Source organism: Misgurnus anguillicaudatus, chromosome 1 (genome assembly GCF_027580225.2).
Source record: "Misgurnus anguillicaudatus chromosome 1, ASM2758022v2, whole genome shotgun sequence".
NCBI classification, from domain to species: Eukaryota; Metazoa; Chordata; class Actinopteri; order Cypriniformes; family Cobitidae; genus Misgurnus; species Misgurnus anguillicaudatus.
In genome coordinates this window covers 12368721-12387914 of record NC_073337.2, presented here as the reverse complement: position 1 = coordinate 12387914, position 19194 = coordinate 12368721, and the positions used below count along the sequence as shown (strand labels likewise).

At 37.9% G+C, this 19194-nt stretch overlaps 1 protein-coding gene across 7 annotated transcripts in view; it reads left to right on the top strand.

Annotated features, from left to right (window-relative positions):
* celsr1a (cadherin EGF LAG seven-pass G-type receptor 1a) overlaps window positions 1–19194 on the top strand; it is a 124633-nt gene that overhangs the window by 98610 nt on the left and 6829 nt on the right. For all 7 annotated transcript variants that reach the window (XM_055189653.2, XM_055189651.2, XM_055189650.2 and 4 more), the window contains 20 exons: window positions 118–290; window positions 1829–2014; window positions 2424–2537; window positions 3328–3496; window positions 3592–3733; window positions 6580–6700; window positions 6786–6969; window positions 7060–7161; window positions 8204–8298; window positions 8391–8600; window positions 9647–9830; window positions 9994–10137; window positions 12725–12899; window positions 13056–13223; window positions 13602–13728; window positions 14850–15050; window positions 16266–16440; window positions 18542–18654; window positions 18740–18819; window positions 18907–19033. In XM_055189653.2, the coding sequence (XP_055045628.2) occupies window positions 118–290; window positions 1829–2014; window positions 2424–2537; window positions 3328–3496; window positions 3592–3733; window positions 6580–6700; window positions 6786–6969; window positions 7060–7161; window positions 8204–8298; window positions 8391–8600; window positions 9647–9830; window positions 9994–10137; window positions 12725–12899; window positions 13056–13223; window positions 13602–13728; window positions 14850–15050; window positions 16266–16440; window positions 18542–18654; window positions 18740–18819; window positions 18907–19033 (2990 nt within the window). The remainder of the gene's footprint in view (window positions 1–117; window positions 291–1828; window positions 2015–2423; window positions 2538–3327; window positions 3497–3591; window positions 3734–6579; window positions 6701–6785; window positions 6970–7059; window positions 7162–8203; window positions 8299–8390; window positions 8601–9646; window positions 9831–9993; window positions 10138–12724; window positions 12900–13055; window positions 13224–13601; window positions 13729–14849; window positions 15051–16265; window positions 16441–18541; window positions 18655–18739; window positions 18820–18906; window positions 19034–19194) is intronic.

Here is a 19194-nt window from a genome sequence, read left to right as displayed (position 1 = left end):
AACTAATAAACAGGAACTAAAAGCTGCAAACTTTAATTTAATGCGGTGTTTAAAGATTTTAAATAATGTTTTTACAGTAATGCATTCAGTTCTAATTCATGTCTGTGTATTTTTCAGTCATGCCTTCACCGCAGCACTTTGATGGTCGTGCCATGGTGTCATGGAATGATCTTGATATCATCATTGCCGTCCCTTGGTACATCAGTCTGATGTTTCGCACCAGAGAGACCGGCGGGACCGCAGTACTGATGCAGATCAATGCCGGGGACTCATCTCAGATCAACCTTCTGGTGAGTGTTTAAAAGACATGCTAATATAGTTAGGATGTGCTTTAAGTGATTATTTCACTTAGCTTTTTATTAAATAACAAACATGGTGGACATTTTTTTGCAATTCTGTGTTTTCACAAATCTCAACTCAAAAGGGACGATGGAGCTGTTGAATTGAAAGAGAAAAATGACAGTAGTTACAGACCCTTGCAACACTGAATACTATTCATGATTAAATTAGGTTATGAATTATATTCTAGTGCACAAAAACAAGCTTGAACAGTAACATTGTGTTCACATAAATGTACAGTAGTAGCCAAAAAAGATAAAGGTATTAATGCCCCATCAGGTTAGATTAAACCATCAGAATTTAAGGAATGGTGCCAAAAGTACAAAACACTAAACATGAGGTATTTTTTTCTAATTCTCTTTTTTGAGGACAAAGTGAAAAATTCCTGGTTTTATTTCATTTTGAAAGAATATTTGGGGAATAATTGCAAAAATGTCAATGTGGTGTTACTGGTCTGTGTCAACTGGTGTAACTATTTTTTTAAAATAAAAATATAAATATATTCATAAAAAATGTGTAATAAAACATAGTAATCTAGTTTAGTGTAATATGATTTTTAACATACATTTTTACATCATTGTCAAAGATTATTTAGAAAACAGAGCTGTTTTCAGCATATGTCGGGACAAATATTACAAAAACACAATAGAAATAACATGAAATGTTTTTTTTAAAGATTTTTTTTTTTGATGATTACGCTTACATGCCATCAAGGTGAATAAAATATTTAAAATTTCTCAATCTTTGGTGCAATTGGCAGTTACACCATTTGACATTTTCAGGTCCATTCAGTCTTAACTTTTTTTGTAATTTTTCGTTACATAATATTAACATAAATACACTATGTACTAAGGATGCATAACGATTAATCGCGATTAATCTATAGCAGAATAAAAGTTTTTGTTTACATCATATATGTGTGTGAACTGTGTATAATAATTATGTATATATAATTATATATAATATAATATATGCGCACATGCATGTATAATTTTAAGAAAAATATATATTTATATATTAAGTATTTATATATAATATAAATTATACATTAATTTACAAATGTATATACACATGTAAACATTTTTTAAATATATACATGCATGTGTGTGCATTTATCTATACAAAGTTATTATACACATAATATAATCTCATCTTGCCAAACCGTTTTTGTCACTGACCCTAAAGTATACATTGACTACAGTTTCATCTGTTGTTAATATTTGTTAATCTTGTTTGTAATTTTTTGCCAATTCTCCCTACATTCTTTTCAAAGCTGAGCCTCAGTTTATTATTCAAACCCATGCAACATGAATATAAAATGATTATTATTATTTTTTAAATATTTAAATAAAGAGGGAAGATTTCAGTTGTTTAGTTGTTCATTAGTATCACTTTTGGCACTATTTGCATAAAGAGTGTTTTTGTTCGTAAACAGTGTTTTATTGCCGTGACTCATGTAGTTTGCATCCGTTTCCTAACTTTTTCGAAGGTGAGGGACAAGTATGTGCGGTTTGAAGTGTCTCTGAGAGAGCAGCAAGTGGCTGTGCTGGATTTCCCAGAGGTTCGAGTGAACGACGGAGAATGGCACCACCTCCTAGTGGAGCTGAAGAGCAGCAAGGAAGGAAAAGACACAAAGTACATAGCACAGGTCTTCCTGGATTATGACATGTTCGTGGTACGTTCTGTGTTGCACTTCATTGTTTACATTACATGTACATTTATTAATTCATCAGACAGTTTTATCCAAAGCAAATGGGGCGTACAACAATGCCAAACATCCTGTAAAGGCAGTATAGGAAGACATGCTGTAATACAAAGTATTAATACAGGATCTTTTAAAATAGTGCAGAAAAGATTAAATTAAGGAATATGGACTGTTATGGGTGTGACAATTCTGAAAGCGGCACTTACCTGACTATAATCATACTTAAGTATAATAAAAAAAGGGTATTTAAACCAACAAATATTGAAATCTGAGCTATCAGTATAATGAAAATCTTAATTATTTCATAGTAATGTTGATATTTGCAAGGAATTGCCCAGGTGATGAAAGCTGTGTGCTGAATCCTTGCATTCTTTTACAGAAGTCAGCAGAGATCGGGAACGAATTACCTGGACTCAAGCTGAGGAGCTTGTTTACTGGTGGACTTCTGGGACAGAGCAACAGTGTCCAGCAGGGTTTTAAAGGATGCATGCAGGTGAGACCTGAAGAAAGATAATCTTAAGATTCCTAAAATGAAGTTTCCTGCAGACATTTCACAATTGTTTTCATGTTATACCCAGAATTCATAGCTTTATCAGTGGTGTCTGCTGAGGCAAGCATCACTTTTTTTAATTGCTCGTACTAAATGTTAAAGGCGGGGTGCAAGGGAGTCGGGCCGAGGACCAAAACACACTTGTAGCCAATCAGCAGAAAGGGGCGTGTCTACTAACCGACATGGTTGTCTGGGTTGCGTATGTGTGGGGCGGGTCTATCAAAATAAGGTCTAGATTCTATTGTGTTTATTTAGGTGATTTCAAATGTCAACATTGGCTTTCAGAGATCATGCACCCCGCCTTTAAAGGAGTAGTTTACCCACAAATTTAAATTCTGTTATCATTTACTCACTCTCAAGTTGTTCCAAACATGTATACATTTTTTTGTTCTGCTGAACACAATTTGTGTTCACAGGCACCATTCACTTCCATAGTAGGAAAATAATACTGTGGAAGTGAATGGTGCCCCAGATCTTCTTTTTCAAAATATCATAAAAAATTATACAGGTTTGGAACAACTTGAGGTTAAGGAAATGATGACTGAAATGTTTATTTTTGGTTGAACTATCCCTTTAAGGATTTGAATGAACATCTGACTGTAAATAATAAATATTTTAGCATCACCCTGCACCGTTTGTGCTATGGACAACTATTAAAATAATTTTGTAATTTTGTTTTGCCGTTTTTATCTGTGTTAGGCGTTTCCTCAGTGTTTTGTATGTGCTTTTACAGGGTGTGAGGATGGGTGCCACCAACACAGCTAACATTAACATGCAGCAGGGGGAAAAGATCAATGTGGAGGAGGGCTGCGATTTGACCGGCCCCTGTGATCCAAACATGTGCCCTGAGAACAGCCATTGTGCGGATGACTGGAACGCACACACCTGCACCTGTGACCCTGGTAATGCCATCAGCAGTACATTTACAGGGTTTGTAAAACTCGATTTTAGGTGAAGGCATTCATCTCATTTTTTTCTTGCTTGCTGTCATCCACAGGTTTCTTTGGTAAAGACTGTGTTGATGCATGTCATCTGAACCCATGTGAGCATTTGTCCACGTGCGTTCGGAAGCCAAGTTCCTCTCACGGTTACACGTGCGAGTGCAGTCCGGACTATTATGGGCAGTACTGTGAAAACAAGTAAGTCACTAATGTCCTGCTCTCCTGAATTTTAATGTTGGAGCAGTCTGGTTAAAAAAAATGCGGGTCTAGCTGGTGGACTAGAGGTCACTTAGAGGTTAAAGTTAACTTATTTATTGCCACATTTATTAATTCTAATTATTTTAAAAGAAAAATATTATTGTTTTTAGTATTGTATTCATCATACTCAACAAAACAAGTATTACACAAATGTAACGGGAATTATATTGTAACGCATAAAAACAGAATAAATCAAATCGTTCGGCAACTGTAAAAAAAAACTATTTTTTGTGTGTGTTCACATGTTAAGTAGTTTTGCCCACTGATACACGTATACAAAATGTCTACTTTGGTTTAAATCATATAGCTAAATCTCTACCATGTCACACAGTCCTGGCATTGCACTGTATTGTATACACTCACCTAAAGGATTATTAGGAACACCTGTTCAATTTCTCATTAATGCAATAATAGGAAAAAGAGGCTACAATTTGCATGAGCTCACCAAAATTGGACAGTTGAAGACTAGAAAAATGTTGCCTGGTCCGATGAGTCTCGATTTCTGTTGAGACATTCAGATGGTAGAGTCAGAATTTGGCGTAAACAGAATGAGAACATGGATCCATCATGCCTTGTTACCACTGTGCAGGCTGGTGGTGTAATGGTGTGGGGGATGTTTTCTTGGCACACTAGGCCCCTTTGTGCCAATTGGGCATTGTTTAAATGCCAAAGCCTACCTGAGCATTGTTTCTGACGATGTCCATCCCTTTATGACCACCATGTACCCATCCTCTGATGGCTACTTCCAGCAGGATAATGCACTAGATTTAATTATTTTAAATTGGTTTCTTGAACATGACAATGAGTTCACTGTACTAAAATGGCCCCCACAGTCACCAGATCTCAACCCAATAGAGCATCTTTGGGATGTGGTGGAGTTTCCATCAACTGCAAGATGATATCCTATCAATATGAGCCAACATTTCTAAAGAATGCTTTCAGCACCTTGTTGAATCAATGCCACGTAGAATTAAGGCAGTTCTGAAGGCGAAAGGGGGTCAAAAACTGTATTCGTATGGTGTTCCTAATAATCCTTTAGGTGAGTGTATACCATTATACCGCCCAGCTCTTTTTGTAACCCAGTCTCACGAAATTACGTACCTATAGTCAAGTAAATATTTGATTCTTTTTCGTTATACTATCACGAATTTCCGTATTTTATTCGTGATCGTATCACGAATTTCTGTTTATGTGTCATTGTCACGTATTGGTTACTCAACTGCTTTTTCCTATTTTTAAACGATTTTCACTTCGGTTTAGGGTTAGATTTGGTGTTTGCGTTAGGATGTCACTTTAAGTACTAGTTTATACTATTTTTTTCTGATTTATTTTTTTATATTTTCTGATTTTTGCCGCCTGGCATTAGGTTTAGAGTTGGGTAAGGATGTCATTTTATGTAAATCTAACCCTAAACCGAAGCGACAATGGTAAGAAAATAGGACAAAACAGTTGAGTAACCAAAACGTGACAATGACACGTAAACAGAAAGTCATGATACGAAAAAAAAGGCGGAAATTCTTGACAGTATCACGAAAAGAATGAAAAATTTACATGACTCTAGGTACATAATTTTGTAAGACTGGGCTGCTTTTTGATACGAGATCCCTGATATATTTGTTTAGCATAAATATCAGACTGTTATAGTTTTGGACTGCCACATACTGTATTTTCATTCCATTTTTTAGATTAGGTAGCGTGACTTGGACATGGACAGTCTTTTGATTTACAACATTATGGAAATCATTTTCATTTCAATGGTGTGTGTGTGTGTGTGTTTGTGTCTGTGGGTGGGGTTGTTATTGTGTTGGCATTGCTCCACACAGCGAATCAAAACAACACAATGCACCCTGTCACATGCCCACACAAGCTCTCAGAAATATTACCTCCCCTTTCATTTTCATATTTAATCTGATAAACCCTGAGATCAGCAATGAATTGCCTGCTTATTATGGCCACCTCTCTCTGTGCTTCCTCTCGCACTGACAGCCTATTATTAAGTTATGCTGTTAGCACCTGATGCAGGCATGCACTTTATTATGTGAAGAGAATGCATGTTTCCTGAATAGAAATACATTGTGCATTCAATAGTCTAAAAGCGAGCATCTCCAATTTATTTTTTCAACACAAAATATGTTTAAGGGCTGTATTGAGTTTTATCAGGTTCCAAGTCCAGAAATCCAGAAATTAAGCTGACTTTAAAAAAAGCTGAACGTCAAAGATGATCTTCTGTAGTAGCCTTTGAACGCAACATGTGTTGTGTTATGACTTGTGCTGTGACACATATCAGATTATAATGACACATGTAATTAATCTTTCATAGCTTGAAGCGTTCTTGTTAATGTACCTGCCTATGAAGTCTCAGGCATGGCACTGCTAGACTTAGCTAAAAGGTCTAGTTTAGAGCATGTTTACTCACAATACCTTTTTTAAAGGATAAAAACAGGATCCTTGCCCACCAAGAAAATTATCTAGCCTGTTTCTCAGTGTTTTCTTATCTTTAGTTTTTTTCCCAAAGTGTTTTTATCTCAGTCTTCCGTGTTCAGATCTATATGGCATTATAAATCCTCCCAGTGATTGATAAAGTTTGTTCTTGGTTGAAATACGCTGACAGATTTTCATGCTCCACTGAGATCAGGAGCCTACTATAAAAAAACATTAAAAAATTAAAAAAACAAGGAATGTTTTTTCGAATTGCTGACTCAGTGTCGCATTATTTAAGAAATCAAAAGGTGCTGTATGAACTTGCACATTTTGTTACATTTTGCCTAAATTTAATTGTGATTTAGGGTGGAGAAACCGTGTCCTCGGGGTTGGTGGGGAAACCCAATGTGTGGCCCCTGCAACTGTGATGTCAGCAAAGGCTTCAACTCCGACTGCAACAAGACCACGGGAGAGTGTCGCTGCAAGGTGCGAATATTTTTTATTTTTTTTAAACAAAACAAATGTACCAAATCAATCCTTTTTTGACTGTCATAAACGCTTCTCGATGCAGGACAATTATTATCGACCAAAAGATAGTGACACTTGCTTCCCCTGTGACTGCTTTAATTTGGGTTCCAACTCGCGAACCTGCGACCCAGAGACGGGCAACTGCCCGTGCAAGGCAGGTGTGATCGGGCGACAATGTAACCGCTGCGACAACCCCTTTTCTGAGGTGACCAACACGGGATGTGAGGGTACGTGCTGATTTAACCAATCCTACAAAAACAACAAACTAATACTAAATGAGTGTAGTTGCATCACCCGTCTTTACTGCTTTTCTTCAGTTGTGTATGACGGTTGCCCGAGAGCCTATGATGCTGAAATCTGGTGGCCCAAAACTAACTTTGGACGGCCAGTAGCCATGAATTGTCCCAAGGGATCTATTGGTAAGTGTTGCTGGAATATCTTTAATTGACTTGGAAGTTAGGAACGAAGATATGTTCATTTTGTGTCAGGTGATATTGGATTTGAAGAGGTCCAAGATTGTAAAAAGGAAAAATCTTTTAAAGCTGAGTTTAAAATGTGTGCCAGGTTGTTAGTTGGTACTGTATGGGGTATGAATATGCTATCCAGTCTCACGAGGTTTCGTGATATAGTCACGTCATTTTTAGATTTTTTTGTGATATTATCACAAATTTCCGCGTTTTTTCGTGATCGTATAACGAATTCCTGTTTTCGTGTGATCACGTATTGGTTACTCAACTGCTTTTCCTATTTTTAAACCATTGATTCGGTTTAGGGTTAGATTTGGTGCTTGCATTAGAATTTCACATTTATACATTGGTTTATACTATTTTTTCTGATTTATTTTTTATATGTCGCCTGGCGTTAGGGTTAGAGTTGGGTTTGGGTAGGGATGTCATTTTATGTAAATCTAACCCTAAACCGAAGCGACAATGGTAAGAAAATACGACAAAACAGTTGAGTAACCAATACGTTATAATCACACAAAAACGGGAATTCGTTATACGATCACGAAAAAACACGGAAATTTGTTATACGATAAAAAAAAAGAATCAAAAAATTATGTGACTATACAACGAAATTTCGTGAGACTGGGCTGGAATATGAAATAATAGGCTGAGACTTGCACAAATGCCAGTGTAATTGTGGTTATCTTTCGCTTGGAATTGCCGTACCACATTGATGTTTGCCAGCCCTGTTAACAAAGAACTCTTATTGGCAGATATATGCAGTTAGCTTTTCCATTGGTCAGGTGATCGAATGTTAACAAGGCCTTGTCTCTAGGGGGAACTGGTAGACCACAAAGCATTGTGGGGATTGACTTGGCAGTATTTGTAGTAAGAGACATTAACCCGGTGCCGGTGAATGACTGTTTTAAGGGAAGGGTGTGAAATGAGTTTTCTGTTTGAGAAACTCCCATAACACAACTTTCAGTAAAAGTCTAGCAAACAACTCTTTGTTTAGGCACTGCCATCAGACACTGCAATGATGAGAAAGGCTGGTTGCCCCCTGAACTCTTCAACTGTACCACCAATACTTTTGCTCAACTCAAGAAAATGGTATGTCATTTCATTATAATTTAAACATTTTAAACAATTACAAATATACTTTGAAGAGGTTTATGAAGGAGCTCTCTTACTTTTCTCTACAGAATGAAGACTTGCATCGGAATGAATCCATGATGAATGGCCAGATATCGAAGGACATTGCTCACATGTTACAGAATGCCACTGATCAAACTAGCTCTTTCTATGGGAATGATGTGAAAATCACCTACCAGCTCGTTTCCAAGATTCTCCGCTATGAAAGCCAGCAGCAGGGTTTTAACCTGGCTGCCATGCGTGATGCCAAATTCAACGAGGTGGGTTGTGGGTCTTCTATTTTTTTACTGTTTTCTCAGTATAATATCACAGTTAACAGTTATTATTAATGTCTGCATCACTTTCTTCGTACTTAGGTTAGTTTTGAATGAACTTTAGTTCTTATCTTATCCCACGCTGTATGTGCTTTTAGATATATTGTGAGTTTAACTCTTTCTCCGCTAGCATTTTTCATGATTTTCACAAAAGTTTAATGCCTCCCACAAAATGCTCTTCTTTAAATATATAAACATATAATATATTAAATGAAAGAACAGACCCACTGCTTTAAAAAAAAATCCTACCTTCATTTGTTTTCTTTTTATCACCTCTTAGATATGGGTAGGTTTCTTCAAAAACACAAAATTTTGAGATAATTCCATTTTTGTAAAGGATTTTTGATAAAGATCAGATGCAGAGCGATCCTCAAAACTTACATAGACATACAGCTGTTTGCCCTAGGGCAATACTTCCGGGTATTATAAGTTGCTGAAGTGCATATCCACGGTATAGCGGTATTGCGGGTTGACAAGATAACTCATTAATGGCAGGGAAAGAGTTAATTACGTAGGAGAGATTTTCCTAAGTGATTAGACCTACAATTGTGAACAATTAAATAAGGAACAGAGATGCACAAATATAACATTTTCCACCGATAGCCGATTCACCAAGCCATACCCAAGCAACCATTCAAAACACCTGAGCAATACATTGTTTGGGACATGCAAGCATCACTCACATTTCTATTATAAAACAGAAAAAATGTAGTTTTTAGATTTTTAACTATAGCAACAGTGCAGCCCAAAATTGTGAGCTTTTAGCCCTGAGGTTTAGTGGATTAGTTTAAATAACACAGCATACAGTGATTGACGTCATGAGAATAAAAACGTCTGCGTTTAGAGCACATCTGGCAACATGAGCATACTTATTGTGATTTATGATTTTAGGATAAGGATGCGTTTTAAGACCACATTCATCTTGGCCCAAATTCAGCATTTTAATGGCTCTTAAATCTGTGTCTGAAATATGTAAATGTTTCACTCTGCAGAACATAGTGAGAGCTGGCAGTGCAATCCTGGATGCCAGTAATAAAGACCACTGGGATCAGATACAAAGAACAGAAGCGGGCACAGCACAACTGCTGAGAAACTTTGAGGACTACGCCGACACTGTAGCTCAAAACATGAGGAAGACCTACCTGAAACCCTTCATCATTGTCACAGAAAACATGAGTGAGTTCATGTTTATTCTTTTATTTTATGTATAATAGATTAAGTTTAGTATATTTAACATGTAAAAGCATAATTAAATAATTTAGTTTGTTTTATTTAGAATTATTATTTTGTGATTCACAATTAAGTACAATTCCAACTGCATCTTTTGACTCTTTCTTAGTTTTTGCGGTGGATTACCTGGATGCCACATATCCAAAAGAGACAAAAATCCCTCGTTTCCAGAGGAATGACCAGGAGTGTCCTGAAGACCTAAAGTCATCTATTCTCTTCCCAGAATTCAACTTCAAATCCTCAGGGAATAAAGGTATAAGATCAAATGAATGCAAAGAGAATGAGTTATAATTTACACACACACAACAAAGATGTTGAGGATGTTTTTATATATATAATACTAATATTTTTTTTAATTGCTTTTATTAGCAACTTTTCATTAGTTATTTATTTTTTTCTAAATTCTTTTTCACACCTAATGGGCACAACATTTTTTAGAATCACTCCTTCCAGAAAAATGCGGAGTTTTTTATTTTTTTTGTGATTGTTGCGGACAAAAATCCTTGATCTTGAGGCACGTTTTCTTAAAAATGTGATGGAATATGCGGAATATTTGTGCCATTTTATGCAATGAAATTGCAGGGAACTTGCAAAAATTACAGGAACTTGCAAAAACTGCGGGAACGTGCAAAAATTACGGAAACTTGCAAAAACTGCGGGAACTTGCAAAAATTACGAGAAATTGCAAAAACTGCGGGAACTTGCAAAAACTGCGGGAACTTGCAAAAATTATCGGAACTTGCAAATATTACATGAACTTGCAAAAACTGCGGGAACTTGCAAAAATTACGGGAACTTGCAAAAACTGTGGGAACTTGCAAAAACGGCGGGAACTTGCAAAAATTACGGAAACTTGCAAAAACCGCGGGAACTTGCAAAAACTGCGGGAACTTGCAAAAACTGCGGGAACTTGCAAAAATTATCGGAACTTGCAAATATTACATGAACTTGCAAAAACTGCGGGAACTTGCAAAAATTACGGGAACTTGCAAAAACTGTGGGAACTTGCAAAAACTGCGGGAACTTGCAAAAATTACGGAAACTTGCAAAAACCGCGGGAACTTGCAAAAACTGCGGGAACTTGCAAAAATTACGGAAACATGCAAAAACTGCGGGAACTTGCAAAACTGCGGGAACTTGCAAAAACTGCGGGAACTTGCAAAGACTGCGGGAACTTGCAAAAATTACGGAAACTTGCAAAAACTGCGGGAACGTGCAAAAATTACGGGAACTTGCAAATATTACGGGAACTTGCAAAAACTGCGGGAACTTGCAAAAATTACGGAAACTTGCAAAAACTGCGGGAACGTGCAAAAATTACGGGAACTTGCAAATATTACGGGAACTTGCAAAAACTGCGGGAACTTGCAAATATTACATGAACTTGCAAAAACTGCGGGAACTTGCAAAAATTACGGGAACTTGCAAAAATTACGGGAACTTGCAAAAACTGCGGGAACTTGCAAAAATTACGGGAACTTGCAAAAACTGCGGGAACTTGCAAAAATTACGGAAACTTGCAAAAACCGCGGGAACTTGCAAAAACTGCGGGAACTTGCAAAAATTACGGAAACATGCAAAAACTGCGGGAACTTGCAAAACTGCGGGAACTTGCAAAAACTGCGGGAACTTGCAAAAACTGCGGGAACTTGCAAAAATTACGGAAACTTGCAAAAACTGCGGGAACGTGCAAAAATTACGGGAACTTGCAAATATTACGGGAACTTGCAAAAACTGCGGGAACTTGCAAAAATTACGGAAACTTGCAAAAACTGCGGGAACGTGCAAAAATTACGGGAACTTGCAAATATTACGGGAACTTGCAAAAACTGCGGGAACTTGCAAAAATTACGGAAACTTGCAAAAACTGCGGGAACTTGCAAAAATTACGGAAACTTGCAAAAACTGCGGGAACTTGCAAAAACTGCGGGAACTTGCAAAAATTACGGAAACTTGCAAAAACTGCGGGAGCTTGCAAAAACTGCGGGAACTTGCAAAAATTTGGGAAACTTGCAAAAACTGCGGGAACTTGCAAAAACTGCGGGAACTTGCAAAAATTACGAGAACTTGCAAAAACTGCGGGAACTTGCAAAAATTACGAGAACTTGCAAAAACTGCGGGAACTTGCAAGAACTGCGGGAACTTGCAAAAATTACGGAAACGTGCAAAAACCGCGGGTACTTGCAAAAACTGCGGGAACTTGCAAAAATTACGGAAACTTGCAAAAACCGCGGGAACTTGCAAAAACTGCGGGAACTTGCAAAAACCGCGGGAACTTGCAAAAACTGCGGGAACTTGCAAAAATTACGGAAACTTGCAAAAACCGCGGGAACTTGCAAAAACTGCGGGATCTTGCAAAAATTACGGAAACTTGCAAAAATTACGGAAACTTGCAAAAAATGCGGGAACTTGCAAAAACTGCAGGAACACGAAAACAACTGCGGGAACTTGCAAAAACTGCGGTCGCGTAATTACGTCACTTCATAACGTTCCAATGGCAACAGGGGACATGGTTGCGCTTGTGGAAGTAAATGCAACATTTTTCAACTTTTTGCTAAGATATTTGTGACTTTTTGCTATGAAAATGTGGGAATTATGAAATCATGCATATTTTGTGCTTGAAAATTTTCAATTTTTTGCAGTGAAAGTGTGGCGTATTTGAAAAAATGCGGCCCTCTCATAAATATGCGGATTTTGTCTGATTATGCATTGAATCATGCGATTACATAATCACATTTTTCTGGAGGGACTGTATAATAGAAAAAACATTTTTTGTTCAAATTTTTGCCATACAAAATATTTCTATCTCCATAACTACATGACTTGTCTTTATCTGCTAGTTTCTCCCACAGCTGATCCAGCAGCTCATCTTCATTTTGATGAAGAGCACAGTCATGCCGTGAGGAAGAGGTATACTGACAATCTTGCTCCATTTCCTGTGGCTGCAGTCATCATCTACAAAACACTAGGCCACCTCTTACCAGAGCGCTATGACCCTGACCGCCGCAGCCTCAGGTACTAAATGCCATGAGCTTGGCTTTCTTAAGGGCAACTATTTAGAGCTTTTCTAAATATTTAGTCCTGGTGGCTTTCTGCAGTCCTGACACATTAGATACTAAACATTAAACTAAATATCTATCAAGGATGTAAAAGTTACAATTTTTCCCGCAGGCTGCCGAACCGTCCAGTCATTAACACGCCCATCATAAGCGCAACGGTGTACAGTGAAGTTGGGCCGATACACATGCCTTTTGAACCCCCGATCACGCTGGACTACAACCTGCTGGAGACAGAGGAAAGATCCAAACCTGTGTGTGTTTTCTGGAATCACTCTTTCACGTGAGTACCACCACCTCCAGACACAAATGTATATAAAGGTCACTTATTTCTTGCATAAATTGGACCGTTTGTGTCAAACGTTTATAAAAGCATTATTTTCTTTATCATACAAAATTCTTCATTATGAAAAATCATTTTGTTAATCTAACATTGAACTTTAATTCATGTTTACAGAAATGATAATTTCCCAACAAGGCCCAAGCTGTATTGCACTGAATGTGCAGATAATGACAATTAATTTTAAGCATTCTGTGCAAGTTTGAACCCAATTTATTATAGTGTTATTTGGCAAGAAAGGGAAGTTCCAAGCCCACACCATTATTTTAAAGGGAATGCTGTGTTCATGACTAACCCTAATGTGGTATTTCTTCATATCAGTGTTGGAGGGAAGGGTGGATGGTCATCCAAAGGCTGTGACCTCGTCTTCAGAAACTACACCCGCATCAGCTGCCAGTGCAATCACATGACCAGCTTTGCCATCCTTATGGACATCTCTAAGAGAGAGGTACTGTGCATAAGTCAACATCGTGGAAAAAAAACTGCTGTTTCTATAAGACCGCTTTCATCATGGAAACCTTATAAGAGATTAACTTAAACTATATGGACAGCTACTCTTTGAAATAAATTCTCTCTGCATGTTCCTGGGTCAGCAACCTGCAACTATTTAGTTACAACCCAATCCCTAACCATAACCTGAATTTACCCCATGACTAGAAGTAGTAGATTGATAAAACTGCTGTAGAAGCCTAGAGGTCTTCTCGGGTCCAAAGAAATGTACCCGACCTGAAATGACCAAAGTCACTTTATACCCGAACCCGATGTGCATAAATATAAATGAGAAAGACCCGATCCGAGACAAACCTGAGAAAATTAGAGCCGAGTCTAACCCGAACCAGTAGCAATATTTTTTAACCTGACCGGACCTGAATAAAAATGGCACTGACATTTCTGCAGAAAGTAACTCCGGTCACCTCGCAACCAATTTGGCGAGCTGCTCCATTTGTTTTACTTTGTTATCTGACGACTAATGTTCTTACCCAGGCCCCGAAAATAGCCCCCTTTTATTGAAACTTACTAAGGGGACTATTTTCGGCTGCTGCATAATATCATTTCGCCTGCTGCAGCCATGTTACGGCAGCAAAGGCCCTGATTATTATGCCAGAATGAGAGTATAGTTCCTAGACATATCTGCCTAGAAATCGCAACTTTTAATTTTCCGTCGGTCTTAGTGCACAATGTAATAGAAGAGTCAAGTTTTAAAAAATATCAGAAGTCTTTGGTTATTTTTTAGCGCAATGCTAATGGTCTAATCAGATTCAATGGATTATGCTAAGCTAAGCTAAAAGTGCTACCGCCAGACCCGGAGATCAGCTGAATGAATTCCAAAACGGTACAAAATCTAATGTTTAACTCTAGGGGAGCTGGAAAATGAACATATTTTCAAAAAGTTGGAGTGTCCCTTTAAAATGCGTTTGGTGTGATCGACAGCTTAAAAGGCAGAATCATTAGGTTGCCGTCATCACATTCATGTTTTGATTTTAACTTTTCTTGTCCTTTTTTTCTGTTCTAATGTCTTGTTTTGCCACATTCTCATTTCTGTGGACCGTGTCTTGCTCTTCCTTCCAGCACGGTGATGTTCTTCCTTTAAAGATCGTCACTTACACCACAGTCTCTGCCTCTCTGCTGGCACTTTTGATTACCTTCATCCTTCTTGCCATCCTGCATAAACTACGGTCAAATCTGCTCAGCATCCACAAGAACCTGGTGGCCGCCCTTTTCTTCTCCGAACTCGTCTTCCTCATCGGAATCAATCAGACGGACAACCTGGTGAGAAACTCATCTTAAAAGTATTACCATTTCAAACCTATACGGTTTTAAGGGGAATCATACCAGAGGTGGCTCGTGAAGGGCGCAAATTCAAAATAAGTGTTGGGAGTGTCATGTGTGTTGCTCTTGTTTTCAAAATATGTATTTGTTGCATGTGAACCATGTGCATCACGTGTTTTGTCAAAATAAGTGCCTGCTGCACACACGTCAAAACCGTTTATGATAAAAGAGACGCTCACGTTCACAACATACCCACAAGACACTCCCTTAACACTAAACTCTGATTACGCACGAGATTATGCGAGTATCTGGCAAATGTGTGCGTCTCTTTTATCATAAACCCTTTAGACGCATCTGCAGCAGGCACTTATTTTGACAAGACACGTGATGCACATAGGATCACTCGACGCGCACATATTTTGAAGTTACGAACCACACACATGCTGTGACGAACTTCACATCGTGCGCCCTCGAATAAAGAAGTCACCGACCGACACTGAATCATAGGAAAGTGAAAATGAGCTCACACAGAACTGCCTTTCATCAAGTGAATGTTTAAATGTCAAATGTGGTTTGTGTCTTCTCACTGAGATGTTTTACTTTTTAATTTTTAGCAATTTCCAGAATTTCGATTCCTAGCCTCAAAGTACTTTTTCCAAGTCTTTAATGAATAGCTGGATATGCAGCTTTGAGGTTACACTAAAAATGACATCTGGTTTTGGATGATACACCACTAGAGGAGAAGAAATTATAATAAATCAATTTTAGGTGTGGTTTAATGCACAAACTCATACTTACTGTTTCTGTGGTGTCTTTGGCTGTATGGTACTTAGTGGATTATAATCAGATTACTGCATTCTGTTTGTATATTTCAGATTTCTGTACAAATTTGGTTTATTTGACTTTGCTTATGCCAACAGTAGTTTAATCTCATAAACACCAGATATCAAGCATTGCAAGTATTTATAAATAGGTTTAATGGTTTTGGCATTCCACATTTCCTATGAGATTTTCCAATAACGGCATTCTGTAACAAAATTCATGTTACACCCGGCGTCACATTTTGATCTAACCAGATAAACTGTTAAGGGCAAAATAAAGTGTTAAAATCTTGTACACATACATTTTGCTGTCAATTTTAGGCGAAATACGAGACGTTTCTTGAGCCACGCACTTGTTTTAGTTTTCCTGCTAACTGTTTCTTCATCTCTGCAGTTCGTGTGTACGGTGATAGCCATACTTCTGCACTACTTCTACATGTGCACGTTTGCCTGGACGTTTGTGGAGGGTTTGCACATATACCGTATGCTTACTGAGGTCAGGAACATCAACCATGGCCACATGCGCTTCTACTACGCCATAGGCTGGGGGATTCCTGCCATTATTACAGGTTTGAAACGCACACCCAAACATTCTCTAAATCTCGAACAAATTATTTATAGATACGTACACCATCATTTCAGGCTGATATACTTATACTGGTGTACACAACATAAACCTGTTTTATCTAACACAGTCATACAGTTTTATATGAGGTTGTTCACAAACACAGCACCACTAATAAACTATTGGTGTTGCCTTTTAACCACACACCACATACACACCCATGTTCTCGTGCTTGGGCTCGCCCCTCCTTTAATTGCTGTGTGTGTGTGTTGTGTGATCCCTGTGGGAAAGAGACAGAACTGTCAGTGTCTTCATATTACAACCTCTCTCTCTCTCTCTCTCTCTCTCTCTCTCTCTCTCTCTCTCTCTCTCTCTCTCTCTTTTCTCTCTTACGGCTCTCTTCTCTATAATGGGTGTCACTTTCTTCACTGGCACATGCTCAAAGAGGTGAAAAAGCCCCTATCTCACAGATAATAGAGCTTGACCCAACTTCTGTCCTCTCAGCGCAATGAATGTTTGCCTGCTCTCTTTACTCCTGTTTATTAAAGGATTAGTCCATTTTCTTAAAAAAAAAAAAATCTGATATTTTACTCACCACCATGTCATCCAAACTGTTGATGCCTTTCTTTGTTCAGTCGAGAAGAAATTATGTTTTTTGAGGAAATCATTCCAGGATTTTTCACATTTTAATGGACTTTAATGGACCCCAACACATAACAGTTTTAATGCAGTTTAAAATTGCAGTTTCAAAGGACTCTAAACGATCCCAAACGAGGCATAAGGGTCTTATCTAGCAAAACGATTGTCATTTTTGGCAAGAAAAATTAAAAATATGCACTTTTAAACCACAATTTCTCTTCTTCCTACAGCTGTGTGATGCGCCAGCGCAACCTCACGTAATTGCGTAATGCCATGAAAAGGTCAAGTGTTACATATATGAAACTCACCTTTGCGGACCATTTTAAACAATAAACGGACATAAAGACATTAATTAAAGGTGCAGTGTGTAACTTTTAGAAGCATCTAATATCAGTGGTGTATAAAGACCTTAAATAATGAACTGGTATGTGTTTATTATCTTAGAATGAGACATTCTTATCTACATACACTGCGGGTCCCCTTACATAGAATTTGCCATTTTGTGCTGCCATGTTTCTACAGTAGCCCTAAATGGACAAACTAGTGCAGAGTGTGTTTTGTCAATTTTGTCATAGACAAGAACATGTTTGTCCTGTGGTGACTACTGTAGCTTCTCTATGCATTTCAGTGAACGGTGGTCTGAGCGGTTGGTTGCAATTTACAATCTTACTGCTAGATGCCGCTAAAATCTACACACTGCACCTTTAATATCATTCCACATAAAGCAACGTCGGAACGGTCCTCTTTCTCCACACTTGTAAACACTGTGGCGTAGTTTCACATACGTCATCCGTGAACTTTCGGCGTAATGACATATTACGTGAGGTCGCGCTGGTGCGTCACAGGACCGGAAATAGACGAAGTTGTGCTTTAAAAGTGCTTATTTACTGTTAAGTATTGGGGTCCATTAAAGTCCATTAAAATGAGAAAAATCCTGGAATGTTTTCCTCAAAAATATAATTTCTTATCGACGGAACAAAGAAAGACATCAATATTTTGGATGACATGGTGGTGAGTAAATTATCTGGATTTTTTTTGGACTAATCCTTTAAAGGTTCATTACTCATACTTGGGGTTAGGAATTTAAACAAACCTCTGAAACTAAGTAGTAAACTGCTGTTTTTCTGATCCTGCACTGTTTGTTGTACGGACATATTTTTATCTGCTGACTTATAAAATATCCCATAGACTTACAGGCAAGAATGTAGGGACCACCTAGAAAATTATTTGCATTTACTCAGACCACCCTAGAAAACACAAAGGACATCCTAGTAAACACTTCATAACACCTAAGCAACCACCCTGATCATCTTTGTATCCAGTAACTACATAGCAACGCAATACAAAAGCACCTTAGCCAAACCCAAAAAAACCTAGTAACTAAAAATGTACCCTGAAATTTTACACAAGTGCACATCTCACAACTTCTTAAAGAAATGTACAATGTTATTGTTTGTGTTTTTCAGGACTGGCCGTGGGTCTTGATCCTCAAGGCTATGGGAACCCCGATTTCTGTTGGCTTTCTGTCCACGACACCATCATCTACAGCTTCGCTGGACCCATTGCGGTAATAGTGCTGGTGAGTCCATATATTCGAAACCTATTCATACCTACAGTTAGTTTAATGCTTACATGCATGTGTGACACACATTTCTCTTTTGCAGGTTAACGTTGTCATCTTTTTGATGGCTGCAAAGGCATCATGTGGCCGCAGACAGCGTGCTTTTCAGAAATCTGGAGTCATGTAAGAGCTATACTGTGATTCATTCACAATGATTTGGATTTTAATAAATATTTTTATTAATATTTTGTTATTGTATGTGTCCACCAGACCTGCTCTTCGAATGGCCTTCCTACTGCTGTTGCTTGTAAGCGCCACCTGGCTGCTGGGTTTAATAGCAGTTAACAATGATGTCATGCTCTTCCACTACCTGTTTGCCATCTTTAGTTGTCTGCAGGTAATGCTTTTAAGAAAATATATAAATCTAGCATTAGTCAGATTATTGGATTTGAACACTCTACACGTGTGTAGATAGATCGTTAATATATTTAACTCTTTTCCTGCCAGCATTTAAAAGAAAAAGGTTGCCAGCAATGCCAGCATTTTTTATGATTTTCA